This window comes from Vicugna pacos, chromosome 23 (genome assembly GCF_048564905.1).
Source record: "Vicugna pacos chromosome 23, VicPac4, whole genome shotgun sequence".
NCBI lineage: Eukaryota > Metazoa > Chordata > Mammalia > Artiodactyla > Camelidae > Vicugna > Vicugna pacos.
The window spans coordinates 12,272,534-12,295,434 of record NC_133009.1 but is presented as its reverse complement, the minus strand read 5'-3'; the positions used below and the strand labels follow the sequence as shown (position 1 = coordinate 12,295,434).

Below are 22,901 nucleotides of genomic sequence, written 5' to 3'. Positions count from 1 at the left end.
TGTTTATCCTAATATAGCACAATATTTTAGTTGGGGAGCATACTGGGTTTTTTTTTAACCACATGACTATGAAATGAATACATTTAGGAGGAGACTTAAAAAATCAAATATTGTATCCCCCCACCTTCTGTGCCTATATACTTTAAAGAGTGGATGTTTTGCACTATCATTTAAACGTATTGTTATTTTCTTGAAAACAGCTAGTAATTGCTCCATTTTACATGGAAAAAAATACTCCTGGAATCTAATTCTTTTCTTAATTCTTGCTTAATAAGGAACATTTATCATATGACTATCAAGATTGATTTTAGGATAATTTCTAAACACCACAGATTAGGAAAAATATTTATATATATATGACACAAGCTATAAACAGACTATAATTGGTCTTACTGTTAACTTGTTATAATAGAAAATTTAGATACTCAAAGCTGGAACAGATTACAGAAATTGTAGAAATATCTTTCTTGACAAGTATTTTAAGAGGATTAAATTAAAAGCATTTACAATATCCCACTTGGGGACTCTTAAAGAATGTTCCTGAAGTTATGACATAGCTAGAATTAAATTAACATAATAAAGTGATAGATTATACAAGTATAAGCAGACATTCATATCTGGTCTGAGTATGATTTTACCCCCTTCCAAATAAGGAAGAAGGAAGGGAAAATAGCTTATTTATTTACTTAAATATTTGTTGTTAAAATAAAATTTATTTGTTTATTTAAATATCTACTCTTTAAATGGTTAGTACTTAGTTAACAATAATATGAGTAGATGCGAAGTAAAGTGGGAAATAACATTTATTTAAAAGCAGAGTTATAAATCTCACCAGTGACACCAGAGTCAGTATTTCTCTCTCTAGGTCACAGTAATAATCAACTATGAGCAAGATAAAACATGTAACAAATGAATATCAATTCAGAATATATATGTAAAATATCTTGAATATAAAATACTACATAAATTAAAACATGTTAATATCAAAACATAAGTGATTAAAACTGAAGTGGCTTTAAGAATAATATTACATAAAGGCTAATGATAAGGATTAAAAAGAAGGAAAAACAAACAAAAAAAAAACCCAAAAACAATAGCCTGCTACGATAAGTACTTCTGGATAGCAAATTATACATGTTAAAATAAAAGCTGCAATTATGTACCTTAACCACAATGGGACTCAGGTACAGGTGACATTGCTATGATTACACTGTTTATAAGACACACTTCTGAGCATTATATAAATATGTGGGCATACAGGGCAAAATTGGCACTTCTCCCTAAAAATAACTATTTTGGACACAAACAGCTTTATATTGTTTTATTCTATGTAACAAAAACAAAAAGAAAAATCAAAAAACAAAAACAAAAACCCCTAAAAACTCAAAGTGAAAATAAAAATTCCACACACAGAGTTAAAATACATAAATAAAAACAAAGACTTTAACATATTAAGAGAGTGCTTTCAAAATCCTAAGAACATGAACATTTCCATACAAACTGCTGCATTAGTGTAATTTATTTAAGGATTACTTTTCAAATGTGCATAAAAATATAATAGAGAATGTCCCTCAGAGGAGAGGAAATGTTTGATTATTTCCATTACTCCATTCCTACAATATTTATAAGCAGAGATAATGGCCACAAATATAGCTCAGTTCTACATGTACTATTGCCAATGTCCTTCCCTTGAATGAAGCTTTTCATAATATCCAACCCAGCCATAGGAGTCTACTACTTAAGTGGATCCTACCACTTAAAGCAGTCCTGCAGAACAATATCAAATCCTGAGTGCTGTACACATAGAGAAAGATTAACCCAGATTTCCTAGGTGATTCTCCTCAGAAAATCCTTTCACCGGCATAATTTCTTACACTATACTACAGGATTAGTACACTAACCTTTAAGCAACAGAATACTGGAAAACAGGGTTAAATTCTATAGGCTACTGCAATGGAGGGAAACCAGCATTACATCGCCAAAGCAATGCCCACTCAAATAACCACGTTAGAGCTTAAGTCACAGTTCTAAACGAATATGAAACAGCCAATGAGAATACTAATTTTGTCATCAAAAATTTAAAGGGTCAGCTTCTAATTTGAAAACAATTATTGAACATTATAAACTGATTAAACTTCATCCTGATTCATTCAGAAACTTAGTTCTACAATTATAGATGTGCCTTATGCACACTGACACCCTGCCTCCATAGGATCAAGCATTTCTATTTATGAAATGACTGTGCTGTGCTGTAAAGGCCAAAGGGAAGGTCGACATTATCCTGTTGGCACTCTCCTGTGACATTTTCAAATCACACTGGGTGGGTAATTCTTACTCTAAGTCAAACTGCAGAGTCTTATATTAATCAATCTTTAACTACATTATTCTCACATCCGAATGATACTTGCACAGCATTTTTGAGTTAAATATGTTCTCTATGTTTGAATACTTGGAAATATTTTCAAAGGTATACTTATATTTCACTGGGGCCCACCTCTCTTACAGTACTTAATCCAGATGAAAAAAGCTATTAGTACTCAACACAGGGCTCAGCCAGGAAGAAACAAATTATAGACCAAATTTAAATTACAGAATCAGTCCTGCAGATAGTTTATCTTGAAAGGAAAAGAAAATCTACAGCACTGAATTAAAATATACAATGTGCCCTTCTTTAAGTAATTCAAACATGAAAATATCCAGGTTTATTATGCTTTCAATTTGCCCATGCGTATTCATATTACAAAGTGTTCTGCCATACAACTCAAAGTATTCTTATAAATAGTGCATTTAAAATACTACATATATATACATACATATACACATATATATGAACACTTGATGTATCTCTTATGTCTCTTTTGTTTAAATATATATATAGATATTTAAAGTCAGGTTTCAAAGCATTCAGTGGCATATCTCTTAAGTTATGGTACACTGAAAGTTACAATATATCATTAGTAATTTCAGTATCTGACATTTATTAAAAAGTATACAGAGTAATCAGAGAAACCAGAAACACGTAATAGTTTTTGCTTTTAACGATGAGTTACTGCCTGATACAGTAAGAATGAACCCAATTGCAAGAACACTGAAGCAAAAGCAGCGAGAGATCATATGACCTGTTCAAGCTTGTCATCATCATTTATTTAGTGCTGAGAAAGTGTTATGTGCTGTTCAGGACCCAGAATGCACATAGGCTCAGTATGGCACATCCACAAGTACAAAACAGAATTCCTGGTCACCAGGACTTTGTGGTGAACACAAGACCCCTTTCTCGATCGTTTCTACAGGAAGGGAAGAACTATGGTAGTCACCTTTCATGACAAGTTAAATAATTATTAACAACAATAACTGCTTATCTTTAATATACCTTGCACTGCTAGAAGCTGCTCCTCTGTGGTCCAACGGGCATTAATTTTCTGATTTGACTACAAAATTAAAGAGAAGTTTCCTAATGAGGATATGAAGACAGACATTTTTCCAAAGTGCTTATTTTTTTAAACTTTTCACCAAATCACAGACATGAGATCACTAAAACTCTGATTTATGAAGATTTCATTTTTATAAGAATTTAAAAAATACATTCTGAGTTAACTTTTACCAACACAAAAAGATAATGAAAGGGAAATGTACCAATTTGGGAGAATGAACAACATTCACACTTACACTCTAGTCAAAGATATTAAAGCTGAGAAAATCTATTAGTCATCCATTTTCCAACTACAATGTTCCTATTATACATTGTAGGTGTTAATTTTAGCCTAGTTTTAAAAATTTAAGAGACCTTATTTTCTTTAGAGAAGATCTGTGGCTCTCTCTAAAATGTCTTCTCTTCATATTTTCTCTTCATATTAGACTAAACCCATCCTCATCCCATCAAAAATAATGTGTATAAATTAACATAAAACTGTAGATGAGGGATACATTCTAAAATATTTCTTTAAATTTCTGGAGCAGAAAGTGACCCACTATAAGAATAATTTTTTCCTCCAAGGCCTCCCATATTCCTCCCAATAATTTTGTTTAAAAAATTTCTAAATCTCAAACGATTTTTACTATGGCAGTAGTACAATATTTAACACCTAACCAAATTTCATTCGTGGACCCCCACCCCCCGCTTACTAATCAAGGATCTCTGGCAGTAGACGGAGGGACAGATACAAGCATACCAGCGCATAGAGGGCTGCAGCAGAAACTGCCCAGCAAAGTGGCCAATGTGATGCATGCACATGCCGGGCAGAACAGGAAGGGTTCCTTTCAGAAGGGGTGTTTAGGTTTTATCTCATTTGTAGTCCTAGCAATAAGAGCTTCCACAGTACACAGAGGTTCTGGGTAACACCAACTGTCTCACCATGAGCGAAGAGGTATAGTAAGCACTTGGAAGAAAGAATGATACAAAAATTCAAAATTAAAAAAAAAACCTGTTAGAGAAGAAAGGAAAAAATAAAGACAGACCAAGAGTAAAGGGGGTAAAAACCTAAAACAGAAAGCACTGAATTCCAGATTATGAAGGGATTGTGAAGGGACTGCAAGGCCGGCCAGGCACACTGATTAGCCTCAAGGTCAGGATACTGGCAATGACGCAAAGGAGTAACAGTAAACAGGTGAAGAGAAAGAGGGGGGACAGCACACACAGAAGCAGTAATAAGGGTGAACTAAGGCTGAAGAAGTAAAAAGAAAAAGGAAATGGCAGAGGAAAAACTAGAAACTTTAAACATATGTTCCCTAAAAGAGGAGTCAAAAGAATGGAGTAGGAGCTAATATTTGAGTTAATACCCAGACAATCTGATGCTACCCTGGCTGTGAAAGATAGACAGAAGTCATCCTTGGTACCCAAGGATAACTGGTACTGGAACCTATTTAAAACAGGTCCAAATATTTCAGAGTAAATGGTTAAAAAATAAAAGATTGATTGTAACTGAATCTGAAATATGAAACTACAAATTATTAGTTCATTAACAATGGTTATTGATTTCACTTATAGGTTTTAGTTTTATTTTTTGGCATACCATACAATGGTGTAACATTCTCTAGCTTTGTAATTTACATCATGGGCATAGAATAGGTCATTTTTGTTTTGAAGCCTTCAACAGTTTTCTCAAGGACCCCTCTTTGTTACTTAATTCATTCTTTTCTGAAGTGCTTGTCTGAGTCATCATCCTTTTTTCTTTGTTAGTTGTGCTAGTTACCCAACTGTCGACAATTCTGCAAGCAATTAAAGCCATTCTCTTGTACTTTCACAGTTTCACTAAGTTTCACATCTTTTGCAAGGCTTATAATTTCATTTGGGTTTGTGCTGTATTTGTACTGAGAGTAACAGGGAAGGATGTTGCTGTGATGGATGGGAAAGATAACGGCTAGGGTTAATCAGGGAGCATTGGTGATTACAGCCTAATTTTATAGGTGCTCAATTCATTAGTGAATGTCTTCTTGTTTGGCAACTTTTGCTTCTCCGTGTATCCCTTAGATTAATGAACATCTGGATACTGAGGATCTCTTACAGTACTACAGTGCAAGCTGTCCTAGAGATTAAAGTTAGGATAAATGTAAAATATATGTAAGGATATATTTTTAGAATACATGTAAAAAATTTGGCACAGTGTCTGAGCAAACAAATTAATGTTGATCAACTAATATTTGTTAAACCTCAAGGGCAAAAACTGGACAAAAGGGTATCATTCGTGAAAAGGGAACAAAAGGTGAAAGAGAAATAACAAGCACTATGAAGACTTATTTCCAGCTTACAAGTAAATCAGGAGATGGGTGAGCACAAATAACTAGTATTAAAATTAAAATTACAGAGTATACTAGGGATTCAAAGATGAGAGGGAAAAGTCACAATGATTGGAATGGGGAAAAAGGAAAGTTGCAGGGGCTGGAGTTTGAGATGGGCTTAAGAACTGGAGAAGTTTCTGAAAGGCAAAAATGAGAAGGCATACCATGTATAGGGAACAACAAGATGTGTGTCAGGAAGAAGTGACAAATAAGCCTGGAAGGTTGGTGATGTTTAACTAAACCAACATACACTAAGGACTGCTTTGGGAAGGGCAGTAAGTATCAAGGTTGATGAGTTCACACTAGTTTAATAAGCAATTTTTTGAGGGGAGAGACTGTGGGGAGAAGAGTAGGATTACCAGCAGAGTAAGACTTTAAGCCTAGAAAGGTGAGAGAAGGGTGACGCTTACAACTGAAGTTAAGAAATGCTGATTTGGGAGATGTGGGAAGGCAAGGCTAACATGATGAATTTAACTTGGGATACACTGAAAATGAGCTATTAGGCAGGAGGCTAAAATAGATTCCTCTATTCAAATATATATATTTTTAAGTGTCTGGAAAATGTTTATTTTCCAGGGAAAATAATGAAGTCACCTTATTCAGATACAAGGTTCTAAAACTAGGCTATGAATTTTTGTTTGTTTGTTTTCCTTTCAAAACTACTCTTGGAATTTTCTTACAAAGGTAGCCATGGAGATGGGCATAGTCTCTCGAAGTCCACATAGCCAGTTTCTCCTCCAACACTGGAATGGGACACTAGTTTCTCAGTTAAATCCCAGATGGAGCCTTTGGCTCGAATCTAGGATAGTACTGAATGAAAAGTGTAAATAGTTACTTAAGTATTAGAACCTCGTTCAGTTAAAGGAAATGCTCAGGAGGCATGTGGATGAGAACACTGACTAAAGGAATGGTGGACTCACAGCTCCCAGCTCCTAACTGCTCACTCTGGGCACACACAGGGTAACTGGAATTCCGGCAGAACTGCCAGCACTACTGCACTTGCTATTACTAAACATAGTCTCTCTTTTTTCATCTGGCTGAATAGCTATGGTTGAATGTATGTCATTCAAATGTTCATATGATGTGACTTTAATATAGTGAAGTGACGAGATTGTGTATTTCCAAAGAGGAAAGAGAGAAATGAATTTTGAGGGTGAAACTTGGAGAATACCTTTACTATGTATAGAAGGAAAAATTACAGCTGAGAAGGGAAAATTATAGTTATAAAAGAGAGCATAACCTCTCAAAAGTTAAAGGAAGAAAGAAGTCATCATCTACGTGAAGGGCTCAGAAAAGGGCAAGGGGAATGAGTTAGAGCTGTGGAATTTGGTCGTTAGCACCAATGTTGTTAACCTTTAAGAAGCTTCAGTGAAAAAATGCAGAGGGGGAGTTGAAACTGAACGGAATTAAACAGTCTATGTGTGACAAAATGGAAACAGTGGAAGAGAGGGATGATTGAAGGAGAAACAGGATTAACATTTTTAAAATACATAGGATTCCTTAAAGTAACTGATTTTTATATTCTCTTGTAAACCCAAGAAACTTCGGTAGAGATTCATTTCACTTAAGCAAAGTACAACTAGAATGTATCTAGAAATCTAAAACTGTGTGGTAGTTATGGTTTGCTATGAGGTACCACTGAGAACACTCTTTTGCAGCAAACCCCAGTCTGAAATACTGTTGTTTTTAAAATAATAAAATATTAATATAAAATCATACAGAATAGTAATAATAATGTAAAAAGCCCAAAGAGCCTTCAAGAACAATCTATGACATCCTTAGTGAATTCAACATCTTTACTACATCCTTTCCCTGCTAAATTAACTTGTCTTCACATCTTTCCCATTTTTGTCAGTAGTAGATTCATACTATCTCTGACTTGGAAGAGTTAGAAAAGGTTACCAAGTTCAAACTTCCTTCCAATGTTGAAAATTCCATCCAGCATCCTTAATAAAAGGATGCCACACACCTATGCATGAAAACATCCACTTATAGGGAAATTTCCAGGTTTAGAGAGCACTCCTTTTGCAGTTTCCTCCTTCCTGGATTCATTAATCTCCTTGCCCCCTAACTACCTCCACCCAAAACAAATCAAAGCAAAAACAAACACACACCACTACAACACTCTCACATACTTTCAAGGAGATAACATTAATCTCTACTTTGCAGTGTACTCTAGATTTATCACTTGCTATGCATTCCTATGACTAATACCTGACACTACCCAATACCCCTTTCCCATTTACTTATCACTCACACGCTTGATATTTTAGCAGCTATTAAGTTTCTAATTTATCTTGTATAACATTGCCAGGATAAGTTTCCTAAAATTAAAATTTGTCATTATATCCCTCTTATATTAAAGAAGCTAAAGGGTTTTTTCACTTCATTTTAAAGGCAAACTTCTCTTCTTGGCTTTCACAAAGAAATTTTGCTTTCACAATGGCCTTGCCCACTGATCTCTATCACAAAGAAGTACCTGTTAAACTCAGACTTATTGACATCTCTCTCATACACCCTGTTCGTTCATCCTCTGCAACCACGTTTGCCTTCCCAAGTAGATACTATGCTTCTTGAGAAAATATCGTTTTATACGTCCACTGAATTCTCAATAGTAATTAGCACAACAATGAGCACATAAAAAGTGCTCAGGGAATATCCAGTGCTTTTATTTTTCCCCACTGGATTTATATTTTGAATGTATCACTCGACACAAAACCACTGTTCACATTGTTCCTTCTACCTGCCCTTTTTGTATGTGTAAAAATCCTACTCATCCTTCAAACTTCACCTGAAACTTCCCCCTCCAGAAGTCTTTTCTGATTATCCTGGTTGGAATGAATAATAACCACTTGTTTTCCTAAGCTCTTTACTTATAAATCAATCACATAACTAATTAGTTTGTCTTATAACATCTAGACTATAAGTTCTTTTAAAAAGCAGATGTAAAAATCTACCCTTCCTCATTTTTATGTGTCCCCTCTTCACCCTCTCCCACCACAGTGCCCAACACAGTGCCTCACATGAAATAAGTGATAAATAACTACTTAGAAAAGTGAATGGACTTTTTTCATCAATTTTTCCCCTAAATGAAAATAACAAATACAACCAAATGAATAAGTAGAACATCTCAGTAACTGTTTACTTCCAGTTGAGTTACATCATTTAGTTGTCTATTGTTTAAAGGGTTAATGAAATTCTTTACTAGGTATTAGGGAGAAATTTTTTAGGTTAGTTACTAGTGAACCTAAAGGTAAGGGGACAGAGTACATGATTTTTCAAGGTCTTTACTTTGACTATTAATCTAGTACTTTGCTCTCCAGTGCAAAGCAATAGGAATAATATGATAAATATAAATATATTCTGGGCATTTTCTAGATAATAAAACATATACATTTTCCAAGTTAGGCGAGTTCAATAAATCAACCTCAAATATACAAACCTCAATGTATGAATGGTAGAGTGTTAAGATTTTGGTTGTTTCATTTTGATCATTATTTTTATTATAAACAGAGAGATGTAATAAATGTTTGATAATTTCTAACCCAAGAAGTGCATTTAAATGTGGGAATCTAATATATACTTTTACTATTATATGAAAACTTACAAAAGTAAAAGGCAGCATGATATTAATCTAGGACTTCACATGTACTCTAAGAATCTGAAATATAGCCAGAGTTTCACTGTTTACTAGATGTGATCTTGATCAAGTCAGTTAAACTCTGAGGCCCAGGTTCCTCATGTAAAATCACAGTATTTCCTTCATCTACTTCCCTGCATTTATGTGAGCATCAAACAAGGCAGCAAACAGGAGAGTTACAATGCTGCTACTGCACTTTCACACCTTATTTACATAATGTTAATAAGTGAGACTATTCTGCAATTTTCTGGAATATTTGAGAGGAGAATCTCATTTCCTTGAAAATTTGGTAGACTTTTTCTGTAAAGTTGTCTCAGTCTGTTTTCTTATGAGAAAAATATTAATTGTTCCTCCATTTACTTAATGGTTATAAATCATTCAGTTTTCTCTCTTTTTAAGACAATTTTGGTAAGATATATTTTCCTAGGAATTGCTAAGTTTTGCTTAAATTTTCAAACTGACTGGCATAAAAATTCTTCGAGATACCCCCATAATGTTTTCAATGTTGCTGTATTTTTTATTTAATTTGTAAATTATGAAATTATAGTTATGTTTTTTGCTTTTATACATTTTAATAATTATTACATTAATTTCAATGCAAAATTTAAAATAATTTTGGTTGCAATAAATAACAAAATAAAGTAGTATTCTTTGTATTACGTTGTCTTTACTTAAATGTCACCAGAATGTTTGTGAATAGAATACTGGTAGGTTTGGAATGAGATAATAGTCTATGTATATTCCATTCTTTTCCATTACCTAACCTTCTTGAAAGAGATTATTCAAAACAAACAAACAAAAACAACTTGTTTCATAATGATTTTTCCTTTCTGAAAGATTCTAATGAGTAAGGTGGCACATGGTGCATTAGCTCTGAAGCACTACTCTTCTGTCTTCCCCCAGCCCCTCATACATATTTCATTTGTATATATTTCAGTCAACCTATGATTTGGGGGGAAAACATCCCATTAAGACCAAGTAGGATTCTTTGCTTATTACATACATAGCAAGGCAAGTTCAGGATATGAAGCATAAGACAGAAATCTTAAAAAAGAGAGAGAGGGAAAAGAGAAAAGATTTTATAATAGAAACTTCTGTAAAAAGATTTGATTGGATTTTATAAGCATTTAAGTACTACCTTAATCACAAATATCAAAAACATATCAAGTTTTAGCTGAAGTACAAGTAAGACTTGAGAAAGTGGTCAATCTATATCTTGTTTTAGGATTTCATATTTTCTGGAACATGAGTACAAGAATGTAGGTCCACATTCTAAAATTCTAGTTGGAAACCTGAGCCAAAAGACAAATATCCAAAATTAAATTTTGTTAAACCTGTTAAAATGAGCTCTTTTTCTTGTGATCTTTTTCTTCCTGTGTTACCAATTTACACAGTAGAAAGGGCTTTGAACAAACATTGCTACAGACCCAAACATGTACTGGACTATTCATCAGTAGCCTTCTAGTTTCACATGCGCTGGGCCTACCAGTATAGCTATTTTCCCTAATCACTTTGATATGAAGTGCTAAGGGCAGGAAAGAAATGATTTAACTTAAATCACTAGACAAGTCTCAAAAGACTATCTAAATGACAAAATAGAGACATAATAAATTATCCACATTATGAAACCTTCAGAGTATTATTAACAATACACATAACCAAAATAGTAGTTGAATACTGAATAACTCAAAGAAGGTTTTACCATTCTTAGTCATATATATTCTTCAATAACATACCTCAGGAGGTTTGAATTCTTCAATTCCACCTTCCATTTTCTGTTTAAGTGCACTGTTTACTTGCTTAGCATTCTGAACCTTCAACAAAATAACCCAAAATATGAATTAGATCTTGTACTTAGGTGGATTTTTGAGTACTCAATCAATTACAAGGATACATACCAAAACTTTGTTAAACTTTAGTTCAGGAGGATAGAACGCTTATCACACTTAGGGTGTGATATACCACTCACTCAAATACACACACATCAACTATATATATATCTAACAGACTAATTGACACAGTTCATAAATCATGTATTTGAATATCTGTAACAATGTCTCTTATAATCAAAAACTAGTGGTATATGTGGGAATTAAATTCCACCAATATTTCTCATTACCAAATGCTTTGATCGAATAACATTTATTCCAGTAAGACTAATAATGAGTGAATATTTATTAGGTGTTTATTGTATTTAGCATCATTGTTGGTGCTTCATATGTAATAAATCACTTAATTCTCTGAAGTACTCTGTGAAGCAAGAACAATCAGTTCTGCTATAACCCAGTTTATGCATTTCCAAGCCACTGTATGATGCAAAATTGCACAATAAAAACCACAGTGCTTATAAGGAAAAAGGAACTTGGGACACAACACCCAAAAACTTCATCAATGACATGAAAGCCAAGAAAGAAACCTAATAAAAATGACAGCACAGTTTTTACACATTCTAAATGGTAAAGAAATTCACAAACGCTACAACAAAGATGGTACTTTACCTTGGAAGGTTGCTTATGTAAGTGGGTGTCAGAATAGCTGCAGCTTGTGAGTTATTGGGAAGTGGTAGAAGAAGCGTTATTTGAAGTCATGTGAAAAGTTTTCACACCAGATGTGGATGTGGATGGCACACTATACACCGAAAACTGAGGTAGCTGGTATACACCTGAAGTGTGTGGGTATGTACTCAGTTAGCTAGGTGCAGTTTACCACTAACAAAAATTACATGTGAGCAAATGTAAAATTCACCTCATGCTCAAGTTGTTCCCTAGTATATCAACAGTGCTGGAACAAATTCATCTTTTCAAAACAAGCGTTATAGCAGAACTATTTCTATTATAACCACTTTATAGATGAGAAAGGGAAGGCACAGAGAAGAAACTCCCAAGGCTATGGAAACAGGAGGTAGGACCTGAATTTGAACCATGCGAGTTTTAAACTACTCTTCCACTAGCAATACTGTTCATCTCTGTTACTGTTAATGGCATATTAAGAGCTAGGATTTTTTATTTGTTCATGTGTTTACTTTTTCTGTTTTTTTTTTCCAATATGGACAATCAAATATTTACAAAGGGATCTGCAATTCCTCTTTTTTTTTACCTGACATCTGAAAAACACAGTATAAATCTAGGTTGGTTCAAATGTAGTTAGTTGATCAGCCATGTTAGGTTGATATACAGATATAAAATGTAAAGCCACAGTTTTAAAGGATTTCATAGATTCGTGGGGAGATAAAAAAAAGTATAAAAATATGCCAAATGCTAAAACACCTAACCTAGTCTTGGAGAGAGAAAGAAGAGAGTGTGTCTGTATAGGTGTTGGCAGGTGTGGGCAGTGCAGAAGATTAGGGAAAGTTTTCCAAAGGCGATGACACTTAAATCGAGTTTTAAAGGATTAATAACAATCAAGCAGGTAGACAAGATTGTGGGGGAGGAAACGCCTTCCAGGGAGAATAGCATTTAGGAAGAACAGAAAGCCCTAAGCGTGGGCAAGCAGGTAGGCTGGGACCAGACCAAAGGATCTGAATTTTGCTTGAAGACTGAAGGAAACCTAAAGGATTTTTAAGCAAGGGAGCAACATAACCACATCTGCATTTTATAAAGATAATTCCGGTAGTAATCTGGAGAACAGAATAGGGAGAAGAGGATAGAAGTTAATTTAATGATCCAAGTGAGAAATGTTGAGGACTTTGATTTAAACCATAGGCAGGAAGGGGTGGTGGTGGTGGTGTACAGAGATGGGTTAAAGGAGTAACTTGGAAACAAAATTAAGATGTCTTTGTAAACAACTGATTGCAGAGAATCAGAGAGAAGGAGGAATCAAAGATAACTCTATAGTCACTGGCTCGAGTAATTGAGTGTATGTGGTTGCTATTCACCCAGACAGAGAATGCAAAAATAGGAACAGATAACTAGGTGGGCATGGAAGAATTCAGTCTGGACACTGTTTACGAGATGTGTCTGGGATATGAAACTGGTAGAATTTGTAAATCCAAGAGTGCAAGTCTTTTCTGTTACACACCAAATAAATATCCAAGAAAGGAACTTAAAGCTTTAAAAAAGTTCCTTTATAAAAATAAATTTAAAAAGTCTATTAAGTGAAGTAGTAGTGTTTAGGATAAAGTATGATTACAGGTGACTGAGTATGTTTTATTCCTTCATTATTTAAAACATTCTGAGCATTTAAAATACTATAGGCAAAGCATTTTAGAAGTTCTCTAAGAAGAAGTAGCGCTGTGGGTTGGAAGATGGAAGTCTTGCACACATTTATGGTTCGACTAAAGGCAAAACATTCAATCAAATACATATTATATGCACTTGAGAGTCCAGGGTCATAAAAATCAAAAGAAAGGAATTTCAAGAAGGATGAAGTGGTTGTCAAAAGAAGTAAGAACCAAAAAGAGGGCATTAGACCTGGCATTTTGTTCACAAACAATCTTAAGGTAGCCTTTTCAGTCGCAAAACTGGGATGGGATGTGGGACAGAAACCAGAATGGGAAGCCTCTGAGAGGAAGTGAAGGTCAGAAAGCAGAGGAAGCTAATGCAGTAGATATTTATTCAGGGAGTTTGCTGGAGAAGAAAAGAGAAATATAAAAGCAGTTTGGGTGAGTAACCAGGGTTAATGGATAAAGAAGTCTGAATGTTTGGATGTCTGGAATAGAGAAAAACTATCTTGGTCCTGCACTATACTGCTGCAAGGTTCTTGTATTACACGTGAAGTGGAGTAATATTAACTCTAAGAATGCATACTGTAATAGCTAATGTAATAGCTAAGCAAGGATGATATTGTAAGCTAAGGATGCATAATGTAACCCCTACAACAACTACTAAAAAAATACAGAAAGATACAGCTGGAAAATAAAAATATGACCATGTTACACGTCTTTTAAATCCTTCATTGGCTTCCTAACTCATGATGAATTTTAAATTTCTTAACATGACCTTATAAATTCCTGTCTACCTCTGCTGTAACCTGCTAAAGGCAAGCAGAAATTAATGAAGAGCTTTAAGATGAGTGATCTTGATTATACTCGTATTTAAAAAGGATAACGCTGACAACAATGTGTAACCTGGAGCTGAAGAGAGGTAGACAGCAAGGAGAATCAATAAGACAGTTACTGTTAGATACGAGGTGTAAGGGCCTGAACAAGGGTAGTAGGGATGAGATTAAAAATAAGGGGACTGATTAAAAGAAAACTTCAGAGCTAAAACTCACATAATTTACCATTTGGGTTTGTGCATGTTGGGGGAGTGATAAAGGCAAAAGGTGAGTCAAAGATAATTCTGATGTTTCAACAGACAGGGAACAGAATAAAAAATCTTTTGGGGCTTAGGTGTGATGTCTAGCAGGTAGCTGGAAATGTAGCCAAAGAGCCTGAGAGAAAAGCCACAGCTTAAGAGGCAGACTCACGAGTCACTGGCTAATAGTGTGAGGATGGTTAATACAGACCAAGAAGGTACACACTTAGTACCTAAAACAACAACAGAAACAAATTAACAAGAAACAAAAGGAAAAGAAGACTGAGAAAGGCCAGAGACCTAATAACCGTTAACTGAATACATATTATGTGCTAGGCACTGTTTTAAGCACTTACCATATATTATCTTGTTTAATTCCTCCCAACCATGGTATTATTAACCTCATTTCAAGATGAGGAAACTGAAGCTAAGAGAAGTTAAACAGCTCCCCTATGGTTACACAGGAAGTAGACGGTGTTGCTCAGGTTAGAACTTAGGTTCGCTGACTCTAGATCCTAACTCTTAATCACTACCTGACTATGGTAACGATACTTTTACAGTATTGCTGCTCCTGCTACTGGCGTTAATGAGGATGATGAAGAGGGCAGCCATTATTCACTGCACATTCAGAATGTGCCAAGCACTGCTGAACAACCTACATGTATCGTCTCAAATCATTCCCAACAACCTACAAGAGAAGTGTGATTGTTATCTTCAATTTTATAGATAAAAAATTGAAGCTTAGAGAGTCTATTATTTCCCAAGATCACAGAACTAACAGGTAGCAATGCTGGGATTCAAATCTAGAACAGACAGAATAGACAGAGAACAGACAGAGGTATCTTATAATTTAGAAACAAGGTAAACAAAAAAACAAAGCTTATGTAAATGGGTGGCTGAGAAAATCTGCAAAAAAAAAATTTGAGCTTATGAAGGTAAAAGCAGGTAAGCAAAATGGGCAGAATCATTAAAAATACAATTTTTATAAAATACCTGACGTTTTAAAGAAATCAACTCCATGTCCAGTTGCCTCAGGATGGTGTTGGCTGCATTGGGACTACAGGAAACAGCTACCACATCTTCCTGGGTTAAATACATGCCCTTAGGTGGACGGCACTTAGACCGCTGAGAATGATGGCGGTGTTGTAAACTCTGATATTCTCTCCTTCCAAGTCCAATCTTGCTAGTTTGGACAGGTTGGTCAGTATTACCCTGAGAGAGTAAAGAGAATAACAGGTCACTTGGTTTACACATGTACAAACTGAAAACAGTCGATTACTAGTAGAAGTATCTGTTACACTAAGTACACCTATAAAATACTTCTAAACAGTTATATTACATACAAGTCCAAACACACACACAACAACTCATCAATTAGGGGGAAATAAGCATACAACATAAAGTATCTTTGATTAATCCACTCAATAAAACATTTGGTTTCCACGCCCAGAGGACTATGAACAAATGAAAAAATAAGGTGGACTCTAAACTATTTCTGTTTGCTTCAAGATTTCAAGATGGGATATATTTTCTTCTCAGCAATTAAGGGGGGGTAGTGCTATAATTTATTTAGTGTAAAGTTTTTAAAGAGCAAAAAAGCAAAAAAAAGGGGCAAATTAGGAATCATGACAAGTGGCAGATCAGACAAGTGGTTAAAAAAAAATAGCATTTCATTCTCACTTTAGAGTTGTTGAAAGAGAGCTATGTCTCTAAAAACTAAAAAGAGCACAGAATTATTTTAATCCTAACAACACGTCTAAACTCCAAGTCTATTTATCTGTGTAATAAAATAAAATTTCAATTGTGTTTTGGAAGAGGTTAGAAAAGTTCTAATAATGATGACCATGAACTCTTAAGTAGGATTTCATTATTACTTGTAATATTCTTAAAGTGTAATATAAGAATGCAATGTTATTCTGTACTTTTGAGACAGGAATTCATTAGAAACTGTGTCCATTAGGCTGAAGGCTATTTGACTGAACAGACTTAATCATCCAGTTCTTTCAAAAAGGAATTCTAAGTACAAGTCATAAAATAATTGTATACTGAAGTGTAATCCATTTTGATGCTTAAAACTCAACTCAAAGCAACACATGGCAGATACAATGTTCAGGGAAAACCCTTCCCAGTATAGTACTCCTAAAATTGCTGGATCAAGTATTTTTTAAAAAATCTTTAAAAATTCATTTCTGAACTGGCAAAGAAGCGAGGAATTCCTCAGAGACCAGAAATGATGAGAAAGCAGGAATCCAGAGGGATAAGCAAGTTCGCAGCAGCTGACATTTGCCTCAGACCTAGGCTTCAGTGGACAACAGGTGCAGGGCACAGGAGCTAAAGCCAGAACTCTGGAAGGGAACTCCATCGTGCGAAGTAGAAAAAAATGTCCCTGCCCTGTAAAGGGAGAGGATGATTAAAGAAAGTCATGCCTACTTCACCTTTGGCTGAATGGAAAGGAAAGAAACCAAAAAAACTCTCCCCTGAGAATCCCTAACCACAGGCCTATACTCAAGCAGGTTTTGGTACTAAATTTATATGAACTGTCTGGCCCAAAAAACCCAAAATCAAAAATTTATATTTTAAAGTGCCTTAAGCTGGTAAGGTCTTCAGACACTTAGCAGAAGTAAATACAAACTGTTTCTAGAAGAATGCACTTTAAATCCAGGTCTCAAAAATTTTCCACAAATATGTTCCAAGGAAAATGAGCTCACAACCACAAACTGCTAAGCAGAAAGCAAATAACAGAATTATATTTGCAAAGACTGCAGATATTAGAATTACTAGATAAAAGAGAATATAAAAATGTGTTATATGTGTAAAGAAATAAAATGCAGAATAGAAAATATGGGATATTCTTATAAGGAATAAGAGTCCATCAAACCTGACCAAGCAGATATGCAAAAGAACCAAATAGAACATCTAGAAATAAAAATATATATATTATAAATAAGATTAGAAACTCAGTGGATGGGTTACTCAGCAGATCAGACAGAATGCAAAAGAAAACTAGTGACTTTAAATGTACATATGAGAAAAATGCCCACAATGCAGTATAGAAATATAGAAAGACAAAAAGATGGAAAATATAAGTGGTTAACACACGTGAAAGTCCATTATATTTCTAAAAGAATTCCCAAAAGAATAGAGAGAACAAGGGAGAAGCTATACTCAAAGAGGCAACAAACAAGAATTTTACACAATATAAGACAGGATTCAGAAAGTACAAATGAGTCCAAACCAAGTTTAAAAAAAGAAATCCATACTCAGATACATCAAAATGAAACTACAGAACACTAAAAACAAAGAAGAGATCAAAAAAGCAGACTAAGAGAAAAGCTAAACTACCTCCTAAGGAATAATAATTAGCCTGAGAGCAGACCTCTCTAAAACAATGACAGAAATCAGAAGCAGCAGAATATCTTCAAATAATATCTATCAACCTAGGAATCTAACACCAGAAAAACTAAGGTTTCAAGAGCAAGGAAGACACCGACATTTTGCACATTCCAAAGTGTTTAAAACCAACAGACTCTCACTCAATTAACTTGTAAAAGATAACACTTCAGAAAAAAGGAAACTTATTTTCAAAGAAGATTCTAAGATTCAAGAAAGAATGGTGAGCAAAATAAATTTTAAGCATGTGAGTAAATCTAAATTAACACTGACTATATGTTTAATTTGAGGTATTAAAAAAAACAAAATAAAGTTAGACAAAAATAGCATATAAATCAGGAGAGTGGTTGAAGTGAAAGCATTCTAAAGGCTTTATATTAGACAGAAACTCATTAAAAACACCAATATTAGACTTTAAGTTAAATATGCAGAATAAAATTTCCAGAGTACACAACAAGAAGAGAAATACAGAAACATTTTAAACTAACAGAGAGTTAAAAAAAAAAAAAAAAACACGAGATGGATTCTTAATCCCAAAAGAAGGCTATAAAGGAGGGAAAGGAAACTAGAAAAAGCAAGTTGAATAGAAGGTAGAAATAAGAAAGAATAAAAATACAAATATCAATGATCATGATCAATATAAAGTGGCTAAATTCTCTAGATAAAATCCTACCTATATGCTCCTATAAGACACATACTTAAAATGTGAGGACACAGAAATGTTGAAAGTAAATAATAAAGATATACCAAGCAAACATGTAACAAAGAAAGATGGTAGAGTTACATCGTCTGACTAGATAATCTTTAAAGCAGAAGACATTACAAGGATGAAAGGGTCACTACATATTGATAAAAGGTTTAATTCAACAAGATAAAAAAATTCCAGACTTCCATGCACCTGATAACAATAGCTTCAAAATATAAAAAGTATCACTTCTCAATAAGCCATCAGATAAGCACATAAAAACCAACAAAAACCACCCTAGCAAGCAGGCAAGCAGTAACAGAATACTGATTTCAAACACAGAACTGACAAGCTTCAATTAAGACACATAAAAAACCCGTAACCAATAATTAGAGTATGTATTACTCTCAAACACACATGTAAAAAAATTCAACATTCTAGACTTGGAGGGTTTAAAACATGTCATCAAATTCTGGAACACTCCAGTCATTGAGAATTGGGGCTCTCAATCCTGTTCTCCTTGATTCTGGACCAACTTTAGTAACTAACGTATAACAAACAGAAAGAATGCAGTAGATGTGACTTATCAACTACCAGTCATGTGACCAAGTCAAAAACCTTCAATAACATCCTACTTGATGTTGAAACATAAAAATCATTCTCTCTAAAATCAGAAATAAGATAAAAATATTTTGCTATCACAACTTCCCTTCAACATTATACTGGTGACTCTAACCAGTTCAGTAAGGGAAGAAATAAAAGGCATTATAAGGATTGCTATTATTTCCAGATAAATCTCTATATAGGAAATGCAAATCAATCCACAACAAATTAAACAAAGATTTCATTTCTCTCCAGTTTTTATGTAGGTTCAATGGAACATCCAGTAGGGCTTTCCCAGGAATCTGAAGTTTGAAGAGCAAAGGTCCAAGGATAGCCAAGGGCTTATTCCTTAAGTAGCACTACCAAGTAATGGGACTTATCCTAGCAACTATCAAGACTTATTATAAAGTTGTAGTAATTAAGACATTGTGGGACTGACAAGGGATGTTTGACTACAGGAGCCAACTAGAGAGCCATGTATATATAGAAATTTCATACATGGTAAAGCTGACCTGGCAGACCAGTTGAAAGACATGAACTCATTTCCATATTAGAAAACAAACAAATAAAAATGGGTCTCTATCTAACAACATGAAGAAAACCCGGATCAAGGACTTAAGTGTGAAAAGCAAATCTTTAAAGCTTAAAGAAGAAAATATAAAAGAATATTGAAATTTGAATACATGCTTATCTATGAATATCTATTTCATCAAAAGCATGTAAAGAGAGCAAAGAACATAAACCAGGAACTTCTAAAAGATCTCTACAACACATTTAACCAAAGAATTAGTATCAAGAACATATAAAGAATTCAGTAAGAAAAAAATTTTTATATATTGTCTTTAGGAAGACAAAAACAAACCAATAGAAAAGTAGCTAAAAAAGAAAAAACCCACACAAGCAAGCATTAAAAAAAAAGACACTATAACAAACAATAAACAGATGGAAAAATAATCAGCCTCATTAGTAATCTATGAATGAACTGGGAACACAATGAGATACCATTTCATATTATCAGATTTCTAGCATCTTTTTTCTTTCTTTCTTTTTTTAATGGAGGTACTGGGGATTGAACCCAGGACCTCATGCATGCTAAGCATTCACTCAACCATTGAGCTTTACCCTACTCTCCTCTAACATTTTAAAAGTCTGATCTCATAAAGTATTGGCAAGGAAGTGGATAATAAGTACTCTCATGGCCCAATGGAAGTACATCAAATGTAGAAAATGCTTTGCCATCACCTAGGAAAGTTAAACATGGCTATAACCCTAAAATACAGTAACTCCACTCCAAACAATCCTCACTAAGTCACTGCTGGCATTCTGATGGAACAACCTGTGTCATGCATTTTAGGAGAGCTGAAATTCCTTTCCCACTATGGTTGGAGAGCCATAGTAACAACAAAAAAAAACACCTCCATAATTTGTAAATGTAATACTAAACCTAGCTGAGAATCACTGTCCCAAAGAAACCCTTATGTATGTATCAGGATACGTTCTTATCAGTATTGTTCATAATAATAAAAACTAGAAATGATGTCCACTGATTAGAGAATGGATATCTTGTGGCGTATACAGTGGAACACCGTAACATAGTAATGAAATGAACTGCAAAAACATGTTGGACAACAACAACGAAAAATGCAGGTAGCTGGAAAATACATACAGTATGATTCCTCTTAAATAAAGTTTGAAATGGACAAAACTAAATGTGAGCTTCTCACAGATATATAACTTCGTGATAAAACTATTAAAAAAGGGAGTGAATAACTGACAGATTTCAGGATAGAGTTCCTTTTTCAGGATAGAGGTTCCCACTGGCCAGAAGTGGGGGGTACAATAAAGAAAACACACACAGGACTTATGTTTTCTAAGCTCAGTTATGGAAACACTATTGTCCGTCTTATTATTATTCTTTAAACTGAACATAGTCTATACTATGTATAGTTCATCATTTTTTAAAGTTAAAAAAAAACTTTCCACATAATGTGTCAACAACATGCATAAGCAGATATAAAGATCTGTGTTAAAGGCAATAATAGAGCATCATTCCCTGACTGGTGTCCCTATCATTTGCGGAAGAACAGACGTATCATCTTGCATAATTGGACAAAACAGTATCCTGTATACATACATTTTCTAGATAACTAAACCCAAATCATTAATCTCTTGTATTTGCATAGTAATTAAAAGTTTATAATGTGTGTTCGTATTTGCTATAATAAATCTGACAATATCTACTATGTACCAGGCCCTTTAGGTAAGACACAATTCTTGCTCGTTGAGAGCTTACCACCCAGGGATAGGCAGGCAGGTGAGGGGAAACCAGATAGAAACAAGTACCACTCAGCTCAAAGAGTACTGCAATAGATTCAAAGAAAAATAAGGACGTGGTCAATTTAAGATAAGATACGGAGAGTTCAGAGACAAGCTATATCTTGCAGAGTTATGAGGAATTTGCCAGGCAGATTTGGGAAGGGAATTCTAGAAAAAACAGACCAAAGTAGGACAAAAGCTGAGGAACTAAAACACCTGAAATCCTATTAGCAATCTGAAATAAGTTGGGTAGGATGCAGAATGCCTAATTAGAGGGATCATATTTTATCCTATGGACAAAGCCATGGAAGGGTTGCAAGCAAGGGTTCCAAACCAAATTTATGGTTTCAAAAAGACTGCTTTGGCAGCAGGGTAAAGAATGGACTGGAAAGTGTGTTGTCTGGAGGCATGGAGATAAGGTAAATTAAGATAAGTTAAGACAGAACATTTCAGTAATTCAAAGAAGAGATGAAAACCTAAAAATAAAATGGTCACATAGAAGAACAAAGGGAAAAGAACAAAATTTACAGTTATTTGAGAGAGAATTAAAAACAGTAATGACAAAATGAAGAGTAACTGAGAAAGAGAAAAAGAAGTCACTAAAATTGAGACACAATAGTTAAAAAGGTAGACAGAAATCAGAGAATGGTGTTACAAAAGTCAAAAGGAGGTTTCCAGAAGAAGGGAGGGGTCAACAACTTGAAATAATATAGAAAAGCACAAGTAGAGAACCATGAATAACCAATCACTGGACGTGGCAGTCAGGAGGTCACTGCTGATCTCTGTCAGCAGTTCAGTCAAGTAAAGGGACAGAAGTCTGGGTGAAGCAAACTCAAGAATGAAGCAGTGCTAAGGAAGATAATTCTTTCCAGACTGGTTGAGAGACAGTCATGCTTTTAAACGAAAGACTGGAGCATATTTCTGGACTGAATGAAAAGGCTGAAAGTATGACAAACAGAAGGGATAACAGATGGAAAAGGTCCTAGAGGCAATATGAAGGGATAGGTGGGATCAAACAAGCAGTGAAGGTATATAGAACAGGGGAACCTTTCCTGACTGTGACAAACAGGCATTCAGGCACAGGCTGTTCCTTCAGTAATTTCACATTACCGGACTTGTGACATTTTCAAAGTTTGTTTCTATCAAGTTTCCAAGCAAAGAAGCAAACAATGAGTTCTGTGTAAAGGGCGAGGGGATACTAGATGTTACAGTGTTACTGAGTCCCTGACTTCAAAGAGTTCACAGCTTAGTGGGCAAA

At 34.5% G+C, this 22,901-nt stretch overlaps 1 protein-coding gene across 6 annotated transcripts in view; it reads right to left on the bottom strand.

Annotated features, from left to right (window-relative positions):
• RCOR3 (REST corepressor 3) overlaps positions 1 to 22,901 on the bottom strand; it is a 48,253-nt gene that overhangs the window by 8,361 nt on the left and 16,991 nt on the right. For all 6 annotated transcript variants that reach the window (XM_072948494.1, XM_072948495.1, XM_072948491.1 and 3 more), the window contains 3 exons: positions 15,643 to 15,861; positions 11,152 to 11,229; positions 3,371 to 3,428 (listed from right to left, as the gene is read on the bottom strand). In XM_072948494.1, the coding sequence (XP_072804595.1) occupies positions 3,371 to 3,428; positions 11,152 to 11,229; positions 15,643 to 15,861 (355 nt within the window). The remainder of the gene's footprint in view (positions 1 to 3,370; positions 3,429 to 11,151; positions 11,230 to 15,642; positions 15,862 to 22,901) is intronic.